General features: G+C 37.0%; 2 protein-coding genes across 6 annotated transcripts in view; one reads left to right on the plus strand and one right to left on the minus strand.

Annotated features, from left to right (window-relative positions):
• RECQL (RecQ like helicase) overlaps positions 1 to 3122 on the minus strand; it is a 47781-nt gene extending 44659 nt beyond the window's left edge. The window contains exon 1 of one of the 4 annotated variants that reach the window (XM_034644672.1): positions 2954 to 3122. In XM_034644672.1, coding sequence (XP_034500563.1) covers positions 2954 to 3107 — 154 coding nt within the window. In that variant the 5' untranslated portion in view covers positions 3108 to 3122. The remainder of the gene's footprint in view (positions 1 to 2953) is intronic. The other 3 variants (XM_011236962.3, XM_034644673.1, XM_034644674.1) reach the window with 3 other exon arrangements.
• Positions 3123 to 3176: 54 nt separating this feature from the next.
• On the plus strand, positions 3177 to 16511 carry GOLT1B (golgi transport 1B). 2 transcript variants are annotated; one of them, XM_034644676.1, is made up of 6 exons: positions 3194 to 3337; positions 3672 to 3799; positions 9352 to 9443; positions 11020 to 11198; positions 12115 to 12196; positions 14074 to 16511. In XM_034644676.1, exons 3-6 carry the CDS (start codon positions 9360 to 9362, stop codon positions 14110 to 14112), a joined length of 384 nt encoding a protein of 127 aa, XP_034500567.1. In that variant the 5' UTR covers positions 3194 to 3337; positions 3672 to 3799; positions 9352 to 9359; the 3' UTR covers positions 14113 to 16511. The 2 variants fall into 2 exon arrangements, with proteins under 2 accessions (XP_002929035.1, XP_034500567.1); XM_002928989.4 differs by lacking the exon at positions 3672 to 3799 and having other exon boundaries at positions 3177 to 3337.
• Positions 16512 to 22144: the final 5633 nt, after the last annotated feature.

Here is a 22144-nt window from a genome sequence, read left to right on the forward strand (position 1 = left end):
AAAGTGCTTCATCTCCAAAGAGATTCATGGAAAAGACTCTGACAAGTAGAGGTTTCTGTTAACTTTAAGATCATAACACTGAACTCAGTAAGAATTTATTTTTTTATTTTTTTTAAAGATTTTATTTATTTATATGACAGAGATAGAGACAGCCAGCGAGAGAGGGAACACAAGCAGGCGGAGTGGGAGAGGAAGAAGCAGGCTCATAGCAGAGGAGCCTGATGTGGGGCTCAAACCCATAACGCCGGGATCATGCCCTGAGCCGAAGGCAGACGCCTGACCGCTGTGCCACCCAGGCGCCCCTCAGTAAGAATTTCTAAAACTCTAGTGGAAAACTGATTCATAAAGTTATTAACCCAAGATGAAGCAGAACAAGAATTACAGAAGACTCAACGAAGGTAATTATAATTTTTTATGACTTCACTTAAAACACTGATGGTTGTTCAGTGTTTTGTTTTCCAGATTTAAAAGGCTCGTTTTCGGGGCGCCTGGGTGGCACAGGTTCAGTAAACCTACTTTTGCAATCAACAGTTGAAACATTTATCTTATTCTCCCTACCTGATCCTGCCAGAATTTAGAAACTCTTATTAAATATTCTTATATTATCTTTCTATTCTATATTCTATATATATTTCTATTCTATATATATCTTTCATGATAATATATGTATTTATATAAGCTCAATCTGATCTCCTTGTAATTGGACACAATAGGACAAGTTCTTAGCATGGCTGCTTAGCCCAAAGAGCCTTGAAAAGTTCAATCTAAGATTCTTTTTTTTTTTTTCTTTTTAAGATTCTTTATGAAAAGTTCCAGCAAAGCAGATTTAAGAAAGCCTATATGATCACTATTTTTGCTGCACTTATGTAAATAATCAGGCCAAATTTATTGAAACTAGACTCAATCTGCAAATAAGTTAATCTAACTGTAGTTATCTTGGTAGAAATGGGATGATTATAGAGAAAAACTATGTTTCAGTAATACACCTTTGTGGATATCAGATTCTACTGCTGTTAACTGTCCTTAAGGTTTTATTTTCTACTTATAAACTGGACTGGATCCTGAATTCTAGTTTCCTCCAACATTTGGCTAGAACTCTCCAACCTAACATTTTCAATTTCCTCCCACTCTTCTGACTTGGAATCACTATGAAAACAAAATGGCCCTTTTCACAAAGCCATGCAAGCTAAAGCTGGACAACTGGATATAAACTTCAGAGAAACCACCAAAAGAGCTCATGTGAGGACAATCTGCCCGTGCTCAGCAAGATCACCAGAGATATTCAAACTGCAAACCAGGAAAATCTGTCAGATTGTCACTCTTGCCCTCACTCCATCTAAAGATAATTTGAGCCCAACATCTAGAGATTTTTCTCAACTGGCTTCTCTCCAAACTCAAGACACTGAATTTATAATTTTCTTGAATATTAATCTTTGTTTTTCTTTTGTTTCCATAGAAATATCTCTCATTAAATTATCTGACTGTCCATACATCTCACACCATATAGAGGCCGAATTTAGACGGAAATTCACCTGCTACTCTGTCTCCTAAAATAAAACATCCTCACCCTCATCCAGGCCTAAGTCATCACGAAGATGTGATTGTTAATACAACATGTTACGCCTATGTAAACACCTTTTAAAAAATTGAAACCCAGTTGATTTATTTAGTTGGTTAAATGTTGGCACCTGGGAATCTCCTCTGGAAATTTTTCAATCCTTGGTTATTGTTCTCCTTAAATCGTATTTACCTCTCTAATGTGCTGCATACTCTCAAAGGTTTTAAAAACCTGTCAGCAGCCACTCACAGGCCAAATGGTATCCATGAGGATCAGACAACTGGATGAAATCAACAATAATTACATAAATCATGAAGATGGTGACTACAGGGCTTGAGCCTGATGACTCAACTAATGGCAACAGCAAAAATGTGACTCTTCAGGCCGGGTACATCAACAGAGGAAACTGAAAATAATACTATACCAGTTGATCAGAATAACCAAAAGGGGATAATTGTTAAAATAAAAAGCAAACCAGTCTTGAAAATTCCCTGAGCAGACAAAACCAGTTTAGTCAAACAAAGCTCAACTGAGCTTATTTTGTGAGACTAACTTGACCCACATAATTTCCTATTTATGCCTCCAGAAATCATAAGCAAAACAAACTGTTTCCCAAGGTTGATATGAAGTAACCACTAACCAATTCCCTGTCACTTAAGAAAATGTTAATATTCTAATCACTGTGAAGAAAAAATAATCACTGACTTCTTACTACATAAGTCGCTTTGTAAAAATATACCCAAGAGCCTCATTCCCGTTTTGGCTTTAATGCTCCTGGTTCCAGTTGTCTCTTTGGTGGGTGCACAATAAACTTTTACTTTTAAATTACGACTTCAGTGATTCTTTGATTTTCTTCTGCTATTTCTGAACTTTTGACAGCACCCACAATAAATATTTCACGGGGTCACAGCCAGTCATTGATACTGGAGTAAACACCTCTGAGGTACCACAGGCTAAATCAGACACACAACCCCCCTCTCCCCGCCACCTGCGTTTAGAAAACAATAGCAATTTAATAATACCCTCCACTACGCTTATGCGTCCTCCGATGGTGGATGCCTATATACAGACTTTGGTAACCAAAGCTTCCTGCATGGAAAAGGCTGGAGATAAAAAGAGAGGGGTAGGCAGTCCGACGTGCCCCTAAAGGACCAAGTTCCATCAGAGATGGGCGAGCATTAACGTCCGTTTCTCTCCTGCCAATATATTGGTGAACGGAAGTGATCCGCGATAGACCGGCCTCACCCTCAGGAAGGAAAAGAAAAAATTAGCCCTTTCAAAGCAGATGTACCCCAGAACCTCTCTCCAAGGGGTTAAAGAACCCGTTCACCCCACCCCAGCCCAGCTGCCTCGCTCTCCGACCTCAAAGCGCTGGCCCTCAGGAGCACTACTTACACTTTTCAGGCGCTCGCCAATGAAAACTTCCCGCCACCAGTCTTTCCTTTTTCTCCAGCTGCGGGCATCCGCCCTTCCGGTTAGGTCTCCTCAACCAATTGCAAGTAACACACTTCTCTAATTGGTGAAGGGGTGTGGCCACTACGTGCGTCATCGAACAAGACTATGGGTTACTGGTTGATATTGGGGGCGGGCTTAGCCAATGGGAAGCGGTCTGAAGCTGGGGTCGGTGTGGCTGCGTGTTTCCGGAAGACGTGGCGGCTCTCCCCTGGGCTGTTTCTCGGCTTCTTTTCTCTCCACTTTGCTTCACGCCCTGGGCGCCCCGAGGTGCTGTAGCCGCTGCCCTCACTACTGCAGCCATGATCTCCTTAACAGACACTCAGAGTAAGTACTCTCCCGGAATCCCAGCCTGGATCCTCGCACACCCGTTGCTCGAGCTCGTCTTCGCCTGCCCGCCCGCCCCTCTGTCCGGGTCAATGAATGAAGCTCGGTGTTGGGGGCGGCGGCCTGCGGGACTCAGCTATGGATGCGGGACCAGAAGAGCTGCCTTGAGGGGGCGGGAGCTGGATTTGCAGTGGCAGACCCGGCTTGGGAGGAGGGTCAGTGGGATCTGGGGAGACGCCCGATCTGGGGAGGGGGAAGTCTTTGCTGAGTGTCTGTCTTGCACCAGGGTCTCACTGCTCTCACTCCCAGTGAGACGGGCGCTTTGTTCCTGCAGATGGCCACAAGAGAAAGTTTGATGCGCGGTGCCCGTGGGGATGTTTGTGCACACGACAAACTTGGGGTCGTCTACAAGTTACTGGCCGGTTGTTCGGGAGGCGGTATTTTAAGTGTCATCTATTACAGGTTTTGGTTGTGTTTTTGTTTTTTTTTTAATATGCTTACACTTAAATATTTTGAGTATTTCGCCTTTGGGCACCTCTGGAAACGACCTTCCAAAGATTCATTGAAATGATTTCACTTTTCTACCACCTAATGTTTCCATAGTAGTAAAAAGCCACCTTGTGTTCAGTTAAACGATTTCTTTCCTTAATATTGTATATTGTGCTTTGTGACTTGTTTTATTATTTTAGCATCTCTTTCTGCCTACCACAGAGTTCTCCAGGTCTAGCTTGTGTCTTAAAGTTAACATTGCTGTTTCCTTTTCTTTCATTATAACACTACTACTTCTCCACCCATTTGTCAGCCTTAATCATTTTAGTATTTACTTGTCTGCCCAACCGTGTAAGTCCTATCTTTTAATGGTCATGATAGTCTTTTTGTCTCACTTTGCTTTATCCATTATGATCTTCATTTCTTATTCTGCTTAACTTGTTTTGATTTTCAAGATTTTAAGGGGCGCCTGGGAGGCACAGCGGTTAAGCGTCTGCCTTCGGCTTAGGGCGTGATCCTGGCATTATGGGATCGAGCCCCGTATCAGGCTCCTCCACTAGGAGTCTGCTTCTTTCTCTCCCACTCCCCCTGCTTGTGTTCCCTCTCTTGCTGGCTGTCTCTATCTCTGTCGAATAAATAAATAAAATCTTTTTAAAAAAAAAAAGATTTTAAGAACTAAACTCCATTAAAAATAGAATTTCATTTTAAATGCCCTACTTTAAAGTGGAGTCTTAAGGTTTGGGTTGAAGTCATCGTTGACTTGAACTTCAGAGAACTTAGAAGGTCNGTTTTTAAGAACTAAACAGTCCATTAAAAATAGAATTTCATTTTAAATGCCCTACTTTAAAGTGGAGTCTTAAGGTTTGGGTTGAAGTCATCGTTGACTTGAACTTCAGAGAACTTAGAAGGTCTCCTGTATACACTACTACCACGCCAGTCGGGCTCTACTCCTTCCTGTGGTTGGATGTGTCTGCACCTTGGAGCCACCTGCACTGGCCCAGGAAGAGTGCCCATTTTGGTCTGTTGGCCTGTTCTGATCAGAAGACACATAAAGTCCTTTTTTTTTTTTTCCTACTCTTATAACAGAAACTAGCAATTGTATGAAGGCATCTTCTTTCATTTTACCAAGTGCTTTCATATAAATCATTACACTGAATTTTTATAAGAGCCCTATAAGGCAGGGAGAAGTATATCTCTTTTATAAATTAAAAGAGGCTCAAAAGAAATTCAGTGTATGGTCATAAGGAAAGTGACAGAAAGAAGGCTCGATCTCGGGTCTGCTGGCTCAGAAACCTTTGTGTTCACTATATCCTACTAGCGTCTAAGAAAACTGGATATAAACTTTACTTGAGATCTGTCTTAGAATGATGTGGTCTTTTCATAGCAAGAATAGATACAACAGTAGATATTTATCATAGAATTATGCATTGATTTTCTTTTGAGAGAGAGTGTGTAGGGTATTTAGAGTTGTTGCCTTTGTGGTAGTGTTCTGTTCCTCTTGATTGAAACCCAAACTTAAAATTAGGTTGTCTAAGAAAATTAGAATTGTATACCTAAATTGCTAAAATTTATTTCTAATCCTACTAATTAGAGAAAGTGCCTATCTCTACGCAGCTTTTCTAACTGTGAAGTATTATTACTTCTCCTTTCTGAGTCTGATTATTACATAGATTAAAAATATGAACTATAAATCCTTTGCATAGAGATTTTCTTCTATTGAAGACTTCTTATAGGGACAGGTGCCTGATTTACATTCTTCCAAAATCCAGAACAAGGAGATTGGGTTAGAATATGGGCAGAATAGGGAGCATTCTCCTTCATTAAATTGATGAAGAAGATGAAATTATATTCTTCGTTGCTCATTTGCCATTTGTTTTAGGTAGGACAGTGGATTGGAATACAAAATTGTTAGTGAACCAAAAGTTCTTTGGATTTCAAATGGTGTGTGTGTGTGTGTGTGTGTGTGTGTGTGTGTGTGTGTTTAACTGCAGAAATTGGCCATCATTCAAGTGATTTGCTAAGATTATTCTGGGATTCTGATTCTGGGAGAGGGTGACCAAGCACTGAACAGAATAAAAAGCAATTCATGATTGTTTTAAGGGGTTCTATAATAGCACCGGCCCCACCCGTTCTCCATAAAAACACAAGATTTATTGAGGGGTACAGAGTAGGGTAGTTCCCACGCTCTAGATCTTTACTTCATTATGTCACATAGCCTGAAATTCTACCATGATGTTCAGTTGAGTTGTTCAACTTGGTTGATATTCAGTTGAATTCTTCATTATGAAATTTTCTGTTTTTTAAAACGCATAGTAGGAAAAAGAAAGCTAATATTAAAATTTTCAACAAGATATCAAAATGCTAACAGTGATTGCTATTGGATTAAGCATCTTTCCTTGTAAAATTTCCACAAAAAGTTTTTTTTTCATTTTAGACAAATTTTATTAAACTGCTTTTATCAGATTGTTCTTTAAAAGAAAAAAAACTNAGGAAAAAGAAAGCTAATATTGAAATTTTCAACAAGATATCAAAATGCTAACAGTGATTGCTATTGGATTAAGCATCTTTCCTTGTAAAATTTCCACAAAAAGTTTTTTTTTCATTTTAGACAAATTTTATTAAACTGCTTTTATCAGATTGTTCTTTAAAAGAAAAAAAACTCACATACGTATGCAAGAGGAATGCAGGTTTGATAGTTGCATCAGAGAAAGATAAATTTATTTTACTGGGTATGATTCTGGTGGTGAGCAGGCAGCTCTGTTTAGGGCTTTCTTAACCAGAGGGCTTATGAATGCATAGGCACAGGAAAGATGGGCATTTGGGAGATGAGAAAGGGCACAGTAAGGCCAGTGAGAGACTTCTGGCCCATTTAGGCCAGGAAATACTTGGCAACATCATGCCAGTGCCAGTTCTGGCAGATATGTTACAGGCAACTGTCTCCTCCTGGGCTTACACTGGATGAAACAGTACAAATGTTTTGGTGCCCATTTAACGTTTGTAAGCTGTGAAGTCCAAAAACTGAGTTTGAATTCTAGCCTGACTCCCCACAACCACCACTCTTCCTGCCCAACCGCCTGTGCGCCCCCCCCCACACACACACACATACATTTGCTGATTCTGTGAGCAAGGATAAGTTACAAATCTCCAAGTCTGAAATATGGGGCTGGTGCTACTTTTCACCTCACAGTTTGTTAAAGGAATTACAACGTATTTGTATAAACATTTCAGTGAATGTGTAACCATATCCAGATACTGTCTTTTTTCACTGCAGTCAATTTTTAATCCTTCTACTAACACCTACTTAGTTGTTAGATAACAAACTAATCCTATTAAATTTGAGTCACATAAAGATGCTTCCCCCCAGAAGTTCAGGATGCTCCAGTGCCCCATGAGTTTCATTTAATCAAACATATTCAACCTGGGGGGAAAAAATCCTGTAGGAAGCAGTATGATTTAATAGTTAAGCACAGGGACTAAGTTCAAATGCTTAACCAGAAGTGTGACTCTAGGCAAACAAAGTTGTTTCTTTAAACCTCAATTTCCTCCATCTCTAAAACGATGTAATCACACCTACCTTGGAGTAGTATGGGAAGGATTAAGTTATTTAAGGTATGTAAAGCACCCCATAATGGCAAATTCTCAGTACATAGTAGGTGTGCTTCCATATAATTTCCTTTCTGATGAACAAGCATCTCAAAATTTGGGGGACACCTGGGTGGCCCGGTTCCTTAAGCATCCAACTCTTGATTTCGGCTCAGGTCATGATCTCAGGGTCATGAGATCGAGCCCTACATCGGGCTCCCCACTCAGCTCAGAGCCTGCTTCAGATTCTTTGCCTCTCCCTCTGCCTCTGCCCCTCCTCCCACCTACACTGTCTCCCTCCCCCAATAAATAAAATCTTGAAAAAAGTCTCAAAATTTTTATGTAATCATTAGAATAATTTATGAAAAGGTAGAAATTAGTCCTATTCAAATCACTCACTGCCAGTGACTAAATCCTAACTACTAAATAGTTATACAATGGAATTTTGCTTGTTTTGTCCATATTTTCTTCTAAGAAATTATGTCTGATGGCTAAACAGTTACTTTGGTCAATTCTCTTAAGGGATTTAAGCATGAAAGCATTAGCCTCTCATTTTCATAGGATTTTTTGTCTGTGGAATACACTTCTCAGTATATTTATATACCAGTACCTGAATTCTTTTAGACTGTCTTTGGGGAAAAAAAGGTAGTTGGAATGAAAGACAGTAGTTGACTGTAAATTGAGGAGGTGGGGGATGTAGAAAAATATATGATAGAAGTTTTCAATTCATCAGAACGTTTTACAAGGCTGAAAATTTTTTTTAAGTAGCTGTGACCTAGATTTTGGTTTTTTGGAGCCAAGGCCAAAAAGTTAAGTAACAGATCAGAAATCATTAATAGTGTATTTAAAATTGGGTTTCCAAAAATATGGTGGTTTCTGCTCTGTTTCATTATTTCATGCAGATAGTATATGTCTGGGTAAAATAAGGATTGGTAAGTATTTCCTGAAAGCAAAACTAAAATGATCAAAGAGGTGACTTAGTGGCTTATGCTTTTAGCATTACCAGAAAAGGACAACTGTAATCTTAGAAAGTTAAGAATCCTCAAACTAAAAAGATAAGACCAAGAGAACGTAAAGCTAATGAAATTATTAGTTTTATGTAAGGATGAACTTAAACTTCAATGCTTATACTTTGTTCACCATGCACTCAGTACCTGGAAGAGATGCTGGCATTTAGGAGTTGATCAACAATCCTTTGTTTTTGAATGAAAAGAGTAAAACCCCAGCATATTAATATTAAGTAAAACTGTTCTTTGAAACTTTTGGAGAGCTGATACGAAAGCCTTATACACCAAGTGTGTGAATGGATTCATGGTTTAGATAATTTATAGAAGATAAATCCGTATCATCCACAAGTTAAAAGTAGTGCCTGACCTCCTGAAAATTAACTTTTGAGGAGGCAGTGATGTGATTCTCCACATCATTGAAGTGTGAGAAGCAGTGTATCACGGAGTGAAGTATATTGTGCTGACCTATGGTAGTATTTGCACTGGGTTAAGGAATGAATTTAAGAGGTGAAGGAAGTAACTGTAAATATTGTGCGTATAAATAATAGTCCTAGAATATGAAAGGAGATAAATAGTAAAAGAAAACCCATATATTTATGTCTGATGCCAGAAGGGTTCTTGGGAGGGAAAAAATATATAAACAAAGATTTAGAATCCTGATTATCTTTCTCTATCATGTGTATGTTTATGAGAAGTGCTGTCTCTCATATAAGGGTTAGAGATTTCCATTTAGATTTAAAATTTTGAAGTTATTTGCTGATGTTAGTTTAATCTATTATAGATCTTAATGAATGTCATAAAGTTAACCTGCAATATTGGGGACCTATTTTCTTATATCAGCCAAAAGGAAAACGAAAAATTTTCTTACTTAGTTTATCAGGATCTTAATGTAATTTTTATTTTTCTCTATCCTTAACTATATAACTTTTATTGCAGAAATTGGAATGGGATTAACAGGATTTGGAGTGTTTTTCCTGTTCTTTGGAATGATTCTCTTTTTTGACAAAGCACTACTGGCTATTGGAAATGTGAGTTTTTCAATATATATTTTAACTAAATTCATAAGGAAACTTTAATTTAAATGAATTATTGCCTGCTATTAAATTTGGGGGGAGATGATTCATTGTTACCATGTAAAGATTCCTATTATCTTCTCTGTTCATAACAGAAATAAAACCTGTTTAGGGTGTCTGGGTGACTCAGTCGATTAAGCACCTGCCTTCTGCTCAGGTCAAGATCTCAGGTTCCTGGGATAGAACCTGCTTCTCCCTCTCACTATGCCTGCTCCTTCCCCTGCTTGTGCTCTCTCTCTGTCATATAAATAAAATCTTTAAAAAAAAAAAAAAAGCCTGTTTAAATAAAAGGTAAACACTTAAAGAGGTTTTTGAGTGACTACTCTGTTGAGTGTTTGATATGTAATATACAATAGATTGAATCAAGGCTACCTTTAGATAGGAGTTCAAAATAGATGACTTGGTAGACCCCGTGTCTTGGTAAATTTGTTAATATGTTTGACTTAAAACATGTGACTTGAAACATTTGGTTCAGTAGCATAAAATAAACAGATTTTTAAAAACCATTTAAACCTCTTAATATATCTGTGTATTAACAGTCGACTTGCTGAGAAAGGTGTGTGAATTGTTTATTTGGAATGTGTACTTTGTTGTCCATGTGTGAAGGTTGTGCAAGAGTTCTAGAAATAAATCATAACCCTTTAAGACGATAACAAAGTTACTGAATAATACTAAATATCTTTGAAGTCTATACAACCATAGGGCTTTTAATTGGAAATTAGAAAATATAAAGGTTAACAAAACTATTCAAAATTGGTATTTTAATTAATAATATAAGTAGCATTGCTATCTGAGAATATGAAGCTTAACCATTAGGCTCAATCAATACTTGTGTGAAAATTTTTTCATTAAAGAGAGTTATGAAGAAAGGCAAGTATTGGGACTAAAACCTGGGGGGGGAAAGGCAAGCTTTTAATAGATAACCATTTCTTGCTCACTATCTGAAAACATACAAAATATATGTATATTTGAGAACATATGGCTTTATTTTTATTTCTGCTGCCACCAGATATTCTGGGATTAGTAAGACTAGAATCCTCTTCCTGGCTTTGTGTGGTTTCTTCTATTAGTTTGGCCATGTCAGTATTCCTCCCACCCATAGGAACTCCTGTAGCCCATGGTGAAGTGTGCAGAACCAGGAGTACTTCCGGGTGACGTGTTTATGGGCAGCCTTCCTCTTTTGCTCAGTCACTCCTCTGCTTAACTAAAGCCCTCTCCATCTCGCTTACCTGGGAGGACCACTGCATATGCACATGTCCATTGGTAACATCTCATCTTTCGTTGGTTCTCTTTTTCTCCATTTAATCAAGACAGAAGAGGATGAGAAGCGTGGAATCCAACTCCAGCTTTCGCATGCTTAGCCCACTCCTTGCTTCTGCCTCTTGGCATGCATCATAGTTTCCTCCAGCCAGTTGCCCCTACAAAGAGCCAGATGTGCTGCTTTTTATTATATTTAGCTTTGACCTTGCTTTTCAAATTTATACAGTGTGTTTAACTACTTCTTCTATCTCACATTTTCTTTCTATTCTAGGTTTTATTTGTGGCTGGCTTGGCTTTTGTCATTGGTTTAGAAAGAACATTCAGATTCTTCTTCCAAAAACATAAAATGAAAGCTACAGGATTTTTTCTGGGTGGAGTATTTGTAGTCCTTATTGGTTGGCCTTTGATAGGCATGATCTTTGAAATTTATGGATTCTTTCTCTTGTTCAGGTAAGACAATTATTTTATTTTACTTTTTCTATTTCAATAAACCAGTATGTCAAATAAGTAATTATTACAAAAACCCAGATATTTGCATCAGCATGAGTACAAAGATCATAATTTTCTCAAATGGATTTTTGTTTGCATTGAATCTTTTATTGAATCTCTTATTAGATAATTCAGTCAACTATAAAAATGTTTATTAAATGTAGGTGATTGCCAGTAGGTTCATTATCTTGTACTTTCAATACTTTCAACTCAATAAAATTGGTTTTATTGGGATTTTAAGGCACTTCACTATTTTTAGCAACTAAACAGTAATATGTATATACATACAACATTTTAATACATAGAACCGTAGATACTGCATAGTTACTGCCACTTGATGACAGTTCTTTTAGTACATACACATATTAGAAAATTTTGTACTGAATACGCTATGATAGATTTTGAACAGTCACTATTTTACAAATGCTAGTTACTAAGTGAATAAACAATAGTATTTTCTGTGAGAAAATACCTTTAAATAAGGTTGGTTTAATTATTTATTCAAGAAATTTATATCCTTTGTTTTCTATCTGCCAAACACTGTATTATTCACAGGAGACATAAAACTAAATTAAGTGTCAGATCTGCTGTAGAGAGTCTCTCATTTCTGATACGGGAAATAGACTGTAAAGATACCAGCAGGATATAATAGTAATGTGTTATAGGTGTATAAGCAAAACACTATAGGAGTATAATTAAGAAAGAGATCAAATCCCGGAGAGGTAAGAAACATTACCACTAAACGTAACATTTGAAATTTGAAGTCTCTAAGACATTCAGAATTTTAACCGGATCCTTTCTTTTTACTTGGTTAGCAATTGATTTTGGTAATAAAGAATCTGTAAGTTCTGAGAATACTTTTTCTCCTTCTTCCTAGGGGCTTCTTTCCTGTGGTCGTTGGCTTTATTAGAAGAGTGCCAGTCCTTGGATCTCTCTTGAATTTACCTGGAATTAGATCAGTAAGTTATCATGTATTAAAAATAAAATGTTTAAACCATCTTTGATGCTCTTTACTTCTAGAAATACAAGTAATTGATACTTGATTAATTGATGTTTTTTATTATGATATAAATTGTTACATCATGGTTGTAGATCATGGTTATCATGAATACCAGAGAAAATAATCATTGCTAACTGTAAAAAACCTGAAATTTTGTTTCACTATATCCATTTTTAGTATTCTTGATTTTTTTTTTCATTAACTCAGATTGATATGCTATGCTACCTTTCTCTTTGAGAGTTCAAGGCACTTTTCAATTAATTTTTATATGATTTCTAATTTTAGAAGCCATTAGGTAAAAAGGACATCATTATTTCTAATAAATATTTTCTTTCTTAGACTGTATCGCCAAATAGCATGCGTTAAGACAATTAAATCAAGCACGATTATACTGGAAGTCAGATGATAAAATTCTGTTCCCAGCTCTCTCCACAATTTGAATGATCTCATAAGATCTGTTCCTCCAAGATGGGCCATCAACTTCCTAAAGTCGTTTACAGACGTTTGTAGATGTTTCTAGAGAGATGATCCATAGCACTTACGGGTTTCTCAGAGAGCTAAAGGATGTCTTACCCACTGAAGAATGGGTTTTGCTGTAAGACAAAAATCTCATTTCCAACCTCAAGTCAATTTTACAGTCAGAATCTTACAGGCTGACAACCTAAATATTTGAAGTTCCCCTTAGAGAGGGAATGCTGTGCTTTCTGTCCACCTAAGTTTATCTTAAAATCCTAATGGATCTATGGAACTTTCAGAGCAGTTACGCACCAATCACCTATTTATAATAACATAAAATGTTGGGATGTGGGCTTATAGGAGTTATGTCCAGATTTCATTTACATTAATCTCCAAAGTCATACTGTAGTTAATGTTGTTTTTACTTAGAATGGCTTTTGAATTTACCGAAACTTCTAGTTACACAGTTGTAATCATTCATGTCCTTAATTTAAGGATTCTTCAGTATTTGCATAAATGGACACCCAATGCTGTAAATTATGTTTCCTATTATTATTACTTCATTGTAATAAATGGTTCAGTAAAAATGTGAATAGTGAAATGAAAGGAAGGGTTAAATGATTGCTAGATTTTGATAGTGTTATGACCACTTGGGTTACATAACTTTTAATATCTCCACTGATTATTTTGTTTCAATATTTGCATCACCATCTGGAATGCTGAAGAAGGCCTAGTTGCTTTACATTTGGGGTGGAGTAGCCAAAGTAAATAACCACTTACATTAACGTGTGTTAAAATTTATATTCAATAACTATAAATTTATGCTTGCCTCATTGCATCTATTTTTAATGTCATTGCCACTTTCAGTCTGAAGTCCAGAATACACATTTAAAGTATTTTTAGTCAATAGCTGTTGTTAATTATTGAACTTAATGGAGTTAAATCTGTTTGTTCAAAGACTACATAGGCCCTGAAGAGATCCTCAGTAATGGTCAGTTGAAATATCTTATTGGGTTCATTAATGCATGAATGGCTGACATTTCAGCTTTTTATTTTTTTTATTTTTTTGTTAAGCTAGCAGTGTTAACTTCATTTTATCCAATTGTTTTATTCATTGTGTTGCATTTCTCGTGTTGCACCCTTAAAGTCATATGCATAACATGTCATGCAAAAACAACCTTAGCAAAGAAAATTTTTTATACACATTTACGTGTCAGGAGATTGTGGTGAGTAGTACTGAATTAACCATTGTCAGTCACACCTTAAATTTCCACAAATCTTATAAAGCTGGGTTTTTAAATAAACGTTTAAAATATTGATATAATGTGTTTATAATGCCATGGGCTTTCTCTTAATTACCTGTTTTTCTTCTCCTTGCAGTTTGTAGATAAAGTTGGAGAAAGCAACAATATGGTATAACAACAAGTGAATTGAAGACTCATTTAAAATATTGTATTATTTATAAAATCCTTTGAAGAATATTCAGCACAAAATTAAATTACGTGAAATAGCTTGTAATGTTCTTTACAGAAGTTTAAAACGTATAGTCTACAAAGTACCAATAGCAGTTAACAAAGAGGCAATGAGAACAGGCTTCTAATCAAGTGATCTAAGAAGTCAGCAAGCAAACTAAAGGAGATGAATCTATGTTACAATACTTATTGAAACTCTTGAAGGCGATTTTTATTGTTTATCCTCAGTATGCGAAACACAGCCATCCTTGGAGAACTGTGGGGCCTGTTTCTTTTCTTCTTATTTTGAAGGCACAGGAGGACCCATAGGCATTTGCTTTTTAGAAATATCCACTGGAATGGCAAAAGTATTTCCAGTTGCACTGTGTGTCTGAAAGTGATGCATGAGTTAGATTGGATTATGTCATTTAATGTATTAAAACCAAGGAAAACCCAGTTTTGATGTATGAATCACTTTTTTTTTGTAAACATATGGTTAAAATAAAACATTCGTGGTTCTTCTGATTCTTAATATTTTAAAGCCAGATGAAAATCTGAACTAGATATTCACTGTCAGAATACGCAAGGGTCATTCTTTATAACTAAACACTCCAGAACTACTCATACTTCTTGAGAATCTGACTTAATTTTCTGTATCCTTCGTTACACGTAAGCATCTAACAAAAACCATGAAGTAGTCTGTTACATGCCGTGTTTCATTGAATAGTCTTTTATTTACAATACCAAGCAATGCAATCAAATGGATTTTTCTGTCATGGTATACTTTTTCTTTCTTTTTTGTTTTATTTTTTTTTATTTGAGTAGTGATTTTATCATTTTGCTTTTCATAAATTAAATAACTTGATAATGTTTACTTCAAGATGTAACATGTTAAAAGGTTAAACTTATATATGTCAAGGGCTTTTCTTTTTAAAGCTGAGTTTTCCTTTTTTTTAGCTTTTTCCTAACATAAAAATCAATATGCATGGTGAATGCTTTATAAGATCACTCTTCGTCTTGAGTTCATGGAGAAAATATCAGAATTCACATGCTAAAGGTAGTTTACTGTAATTAAATGGGCTATAGTTTCTTAAAAACATGACACTAAAAAAATGTGTTGTTTTTTTCTACCATTGATGCTTGACTGGCAGGAAACATTTCTTCATTAGTGTTTTCCGAGGTGGCATCTTTTCTGGTAGATGCAAGAACACATTTCAACAGCCATAGTACTATTGTTTTACCACTAATGATTGCACTATTTACCTTTTTTTTAACAGTTGCAGAGCTTTTTAACGCACAAAATCATAACAAATATGTGATTTTTATTTACAAACATGTCTACAAAATATATCACAGCTTATGTTATTTTTAGTTAAATCTCGATGCACAGAGAACTCCATCCTTGCTTGTCTAAAGAAGGAAAGACTTGGTATATAGTTTAATGGTTCAGTATTGTGGATTACTGTCTTTTGGTACTGGCATTTGACTTATGACATAATCTGTGAAACTAGATGATATTGACAAAAATGAGACTCCTACCTCAATAGTTCATGGAATAATAAGAGACCTAGTGTTGTGTCTAATGTTCTTCAAAAAAGTAATATCCTCATTTGGAGAGTGTCAAATATATACATATTTTGGGGGTCAACTTATACAAGTTACCCTGTAGGACTCTTATACATATTTTTGACTGATCCATATTATTTTCAGTGGCTAGATAATTCTATCTTTTTAGAACAAGAACTGTATCTGTTAATGTAAGGAACATCTGTATTATTTAACTCCTTTGTAGACATGAATTTCTATCAAAATGTTCTTTGCACTGTAACAGATCTCTTTTTCAAAATCTTACTTCAGAAGCGTTATTAGAAGTTGTGTAAAGGATTTGATAATCTCCTAGTCCTTAGTAAGATTGAGAGGCTGGAGCAGTTTTCAGTTTTCAGAGTCCACAGTTAATTTCAAATGTGAGTTCAGGACTGCTTGACAGCATTGTATATTTCTTCTCCGAACCACTGATGAGGCTCTATTTTTAAACATACTGGTCGTCTGACAGAAAGCACTGTACATTATATTGTTTCTTCCTTTCCAAAATTAGCCTTCTGTCTTCGTGACAAAAATACTTTGATTATTGCTGTAACGATGGAGGAAAAGTTTTAATACTACTTAGCCTTAAGTGTACCTGGCATTGTTCAAATGAATTTTCTGTAACAGAAACATACTTGCAATGTTTTTCTTTTCCCCTTATAAATTGTAATTTCTGGAATACTGCTGCTTTAAAAAGTCTCACAGTCAGATTATATGATCTAACAATTGAATATTGTAAATACACTTGTCTTACCTCTCAATAAAAGGGTACTTTTCTATTAATTGGTGGTTGTCTTAGCTCGGGCTGCTATAACAAGTTCTGTAGGCTGGGCGGCTTAAACAGACACTTATTTCTCACAGTTGTGGATGCTGGGAAGTCCAAAAAGAAGGTGAGGGTAGATTCAGTCATTGGTGAGGACCCTCTTTGTGGCTTGCAGACAACTGCCTTCTTGCTGCATCCTCATATGGCAGAGAGAGCTTCAGTCTCTTCGTTTTATAAGGACACCAATCCCATCATGGGGCGGGGGGTGGGGAGTTCATCTTCAATACCTCATCTAAACCTGATTGCTCCCCAAAGCCCCGCCTCCAAATACCCCTCATATTTGTGGTTAGGGTTTCAACATATGAATTTGGGGAAGATACATACTCAGTCCTTAACCGTGGTCAAATGTATCTTTATAATGAAATTCTAAAAATTAGTTTAGCATTGCACAATAACTCACCTCATTTTTTTTAAATTAGCCTTATACGCAGTTTTTTTTTTAAATGGTCATCACATTTTCCATTTCCAAATTGTTTAAATATAATCATAAATAGGGGCGCCTGGGTGGCACAGCGGTTAAGCGTCTGCCTTCGGCTCAGGGCGTGATCCCGGCGTTATGGGATCGAGCCCCACATCAGGCTCCTCCACTATGAGCCTGCTTCTTCCTCTCCCACTCCCCCTGCTTGTGTTCCCTCTCTCGCTGGCTGTCTCTATCTCTGTCAAATCAATAAATAAAATCTTTAAAAATAAAAATATATATATAAACATAAATAGAAATGGAATTCAGGTTAAAAAGTGGGCAGTGAATTTAGAAATACTGGAGAAATGTTTAAATATTTTCTCAAAATGAAAAGAATTCGGTAACGACATAAAAAAATTAATAATAATACTGAAAAGAATAATACAATAAGTATTTGTGAAAACCCACTTCAGTGTTTTGATTATAAATTTTGGTAAGGCTAAAAATCACTGGCCATGACTGCCACTTACAGTACCCAATAAGTATTTGTTGAATCCAGTACTTGAACTAGAGGTCTTGACAATTTTCTGGTAAACCAGAAGTCTTAAATCTTTTTAACAGATATCTTTCTAAGCTTGTCCTCTGTGCTGAAAGGTTCTAACCTCTCCCCTTCTGCTACCTGTACCCCATGTAGGAGGAGGTAGGACACAGAAGTAGAATGCCCCAAATCCAACAACTGGCACAACCTCTACTAGCTCTCAAGACCTAATCAGAAGTTCACCTCTGTCACATCTTTTTTGACCCACTAGCAAAATAGCTGGGTCATCCTTGTCCTCTACAGAAAAGAGATTCTCAAGGTTCAAAGCCTTAAGTGAAAGGAAGACCGTAGACGCTGACCAATGAGTGGGGAGTTTTATTTTGGAGAGCAGGCCTTCTCTGCCCCTGAATCTGAGTGGTAGCCCTTTGAGGAAGTAACTTCTGTTTGTGAGACAGCTGGCCTATGGGGCAGACGGGCCCTGGCATAGAATAAAGCCAAAGTAGGAGAATGAATAATGACCTCATTCATATTAAACCAAAATCCTCTATTCAGTCATCAAAGAAGTAATTTGGATCTTTTATTATCATAACAGCCATATTTCGAGGTAACTACCCAAGATAGGAATATTTTCTATGTGAACACAATAATCAGTAACCTTGTTAAAATACAATTGAAACAGTGACCATTATTGTATGAGTGGACCTGGGCACCATCCATCGACTGGAAGAATTCAGATTACATCAGTGATACAGGCAAAATGGGCTCCATTGAATATGCCTTTAAAAAAAGGTTTATCTTAATTTGTCCAGTGCCCATTGCCTGGTCATAATGTCAGCAGAACAAAATTCAGTGGTTTTATCCAGCAGGGGCTTTTATCAAATAACTTTTCCTAGCCCATCTCTAAGTTTGGGCCTGTAAAAGTCCTAAAATGTTGTGATTTAATAAAATTGTATTAAGAGGCAATGCCATTTTGGACAAATGCATTCTAGCGTGTTGCTTTTGATAAGACTACAATATTGATAATATGTCAAAACCGTCCTCCTCACTTGTGTGTATTATACTGAAAATGGCAGTTTTGACGTAAAGCATCTGCTTGTGAATTCATTAGCTAAACTTTTATAAACAAACCACATCATACTTTTTTCCTTAAAATTGTAAATTCGAAACACGGTTTTATTGGTGATTCATTTTCCTGTCCCTCTTTCTAAAATGTTTTATGTGGTTTTGATATGGAGAGGGAAATAGGCATTTTACTTGTTTGTTAGGTGACCTAGCAATTCGGTTTCACTTACGAGTTCATTTGAAACAAACACATGTATAATTTTATTTCTTTTATTGCCCTTTTTTTGGAAGTTGCTATAATCCCTTGAAATTAAATCCTAAAATCCTGAAGTCTGGTATTTAAAGAAATATTAAGATTTTATCCAGTTTTGGTGTTAACCTACTAGTCCTTGGTTTTTATTCTTTTCCATCCTCTAACATTGTGGGGAACACTGCAGTAACAGTTCGGCTCCTTCTTGCTTGACTTATACTTTAAAGGGAGTAAATATTCCACGAGTTTCTCCCTACAGACAACTTTATGTATTCCATTCTCATTTACTAACCAAACCTCATGTCTTCACAGGCTGGCAAGTCTAAATATCAAGAGCCCAAATCCCAATCTCCTTACACAAGTATCTGCAGACAGATATCATCAGCCCCTCAAACTTCAATCCCGAATCAAATTTATCTGTTCTCTTCCCATACTCCTTGCTATTTCTATGGCAAACTATTCCCCCAGCCACACAGACTCCAAAGTTTCATTTTTACCACTTATAGCCTCTAAAGCTTTACTCCTGAAACTGTCCTCGGATCAGGGGAGTAACATCCATCTGCGTCACCTGGGAGTTTATTAGAAATGCAGAATTTCAGTGGCCCAGTTGGTTAAGTGCCTACCTTAGGTTCAGGTCATGATCCCGGGGTCCTGGGAATGAGTCCTCCTGTCAGGCTCCCTGCTCAGTGGAGAGCCTGCTTCTCCCTCTCTTTCTGCCCCTCCCACCCACTCATGCTCTAGCTGTCTCAAATAAATGAAATCTTAAAAACAAAGAAGAAAAGAAATGCAGAACTTCAGATCTCACCCTACCTGTACTAAATCGGAATCTGCATCTTTACAAGTCTCCCAGGTGATTCACATACATATTAATCCCTGAGGAGCACTACTCTAACTTTTGGAGGAAAGGAATTATCTTTCTTACCTACGGTACCTTAGCCTATGGTGGGTACTCAGGTCCCTGTTCAGTATCCGCCTATATATGTAACTGTTTCACCTGAATATTGACATACTTTGTATCCTTTTCCTCTTGCCTTCTACACATTCCTTTTTGCAGTTACCTTCTCTTCAGCGGCATCAGTGTCTCCTTCTTCTGGTCATCTCCATCAGCGTACGTGTTCTGCAAATGGTTTGTTAGTTGTCATCAGCAGAAACCAACAGACCTGATTTGGGCAGGACACTGCAGGTGGTGACCCCATCCTGGAATCTGACATGAGCACTCCAGGCAGTGTTGCCCCGCAAACTCAAGCCTACTACAACCGCTGCTGCACCAGAAAATGTCTCTCCTGGTTCCCACTTTCCTCCATCCTAGCTCCAGATTTCCCATCCGAGTGGGTCTGATTGGCGAAGCCTGTGTCACGTGCCCACATCCTACCTGCTAGGGAGGCTGGGAAAATAAGTGACATTTTCACCTTCTGCAATAGAGGGAAGGCTCTGCCTCCCATCAAGATTCATAATGCTATAATTCATAATTTAGGGTATGTTAGGAATTCCCTAAAAACGAAAGGGTTCAGATATTACCGAAAGGCCAAAAAATAACACACTTCCACCACACTCAAGCATCTACTCTTAAAAAAATTTTTTTCCTTTCCCCCTTTTAGTGAAATGTAGTGAAGCTAACTTAAAAATGTTGTCCAAACTTGTCTTTATTTCCTCAGATCCTATTCACTTTCAACCCGCTCCAATCTAGCTTATGTCATCAGAAACCATCATATTTCCAAATCCAGGGCACACTCCCCGGTGTTCATCTACCATGACCTCTCAGCATCATTGGATATTCTGTTGGCCTCCACGGCCTCATGGTCTCCGGGAATTTCTCTTTTCTTTCCGATCACTTCACCTCAGCTTGCTTTGCTGGCTCTCATTCTGCTCATCTCTGCATGTCTGTTTTCACAGCTCTGTCCCTGCTTCTCTTCTTTAACTCCATTCACTCTCTAAGTGTTCTCGTTCAATCCCAACCCTTTTCCCGCCTTAAAATTCTTTCAATTCTTAAATTTGACCACTTCTGCCTTTAGAAAAAGATCTGTAGACTGGTGGCCTCTTTGCTGAGCTCTGTAGAGTTTTGCATTTCCAACTGCCTACTTCACACTTCAACTTAGATCCTTAATGTACATTTTAATTTTAATATTCAAATTTAATTCCCCTTTCTAAACTGGCTCCTTATGAAGTCTCCAATTTCAGTAAATGGCTTTATCATAACCAGTGTTTAAACCAGAAACCCAAGACTCATCCTTGATTTGTTTTTCTTATACGATCATATCCTTTATCCACAGGTTCTAAATTTTCTATTTCCAACATGCATCCCAAAATCATTTACAGCTCTCAATTCCCTGCAAGTCCCACCCAAGTCTAAGCCATCATCATCTTTTGCTTATGACCATGTTTCCATATGAACCATTTCTTCCCCTCTGACCTCATTTCAAAGTATTCTCCCTTATCACCCCATGACCACTCAGCTTGGCCTCATTGGTCTCCCTATTCCTCAAACAAGCCAAGCTCTTTGCCATCCCAAGATTAGTTTTTCTTTCTTCTGCCTGTTACACTAATTCTCACTCTGATTCATCTCATGTCTGACTCTACCTGGTCTTTCCAGAACCCCCTCAGTTGCTGCATTCCCTAAAGTAACCCACCACTTATCACATCACCTTGCTTATTTTTATTTTATAAAGCATTTAAAACATTTTAAAATTACCTTATTTACCTTTTCACTAGTTTACAGAATTTCTCCCCTAACTAGAAGATAAGCTTGATCACAGCAGAGACAGTGTCTTTTTAATGCATGGCTGTGTCCCTTGAACTAGAAGGAAATATCTGATACACAGTAGGCATTCAATAAATGTTTGTTAAATAATTGAATGGATACAGAAGTGAAGGAGTGATGTCGAATTCCACTGAGATTCCCTAATCTTTTTATTTCTACCCAAAGGTGTCATGTTTAGTAATCAGTGAGAGCTTGATAGTTATCCAAGACAAGTTGGCTTACTTTATTCATTTACTTTTGATTCAGCCTGGGCTTGTTAATCATTTTCTCTATTACTAATAATAAATCCTTTGTGAAACTAGTGGGAAAGGCAAGAAAAATAAAATAAAATAAAATAAATAAATAAATAAATAAATAAATAAATAAATAAATGCTGATATATTCAGAATATCTCCCGGCTGATGTGGTCAGTATCTAAATAAATGATGTCCACTCATCAATCATTTCTTTACTTCCTGCAAATGAATCTCCCCGGAAAAAATTGTCAGATCCTCTCAATCTTGAATACTGACAAGAAGTCCCTATGGACTCCCTAACTCTACTGAAGATCAGGAGGGGTCCTTGACACTAAGATTTAAAAGCCCC

This window comes from Ailuropoda melanoleuca, chromosome 16, assembly GCF_002007445.2.
Source record: "Ailuropoda melanoleuca isolate Jingjing chromosome 16, ASM200744v2, whole genome shotgun sequence".
Taxonomy (NCBI): Eukaryota; Metazoa; Chordata; class Mammalia; order Carnivora; family Ursidae; genus Ailuropoda; species Ailuropoda melanoleuca.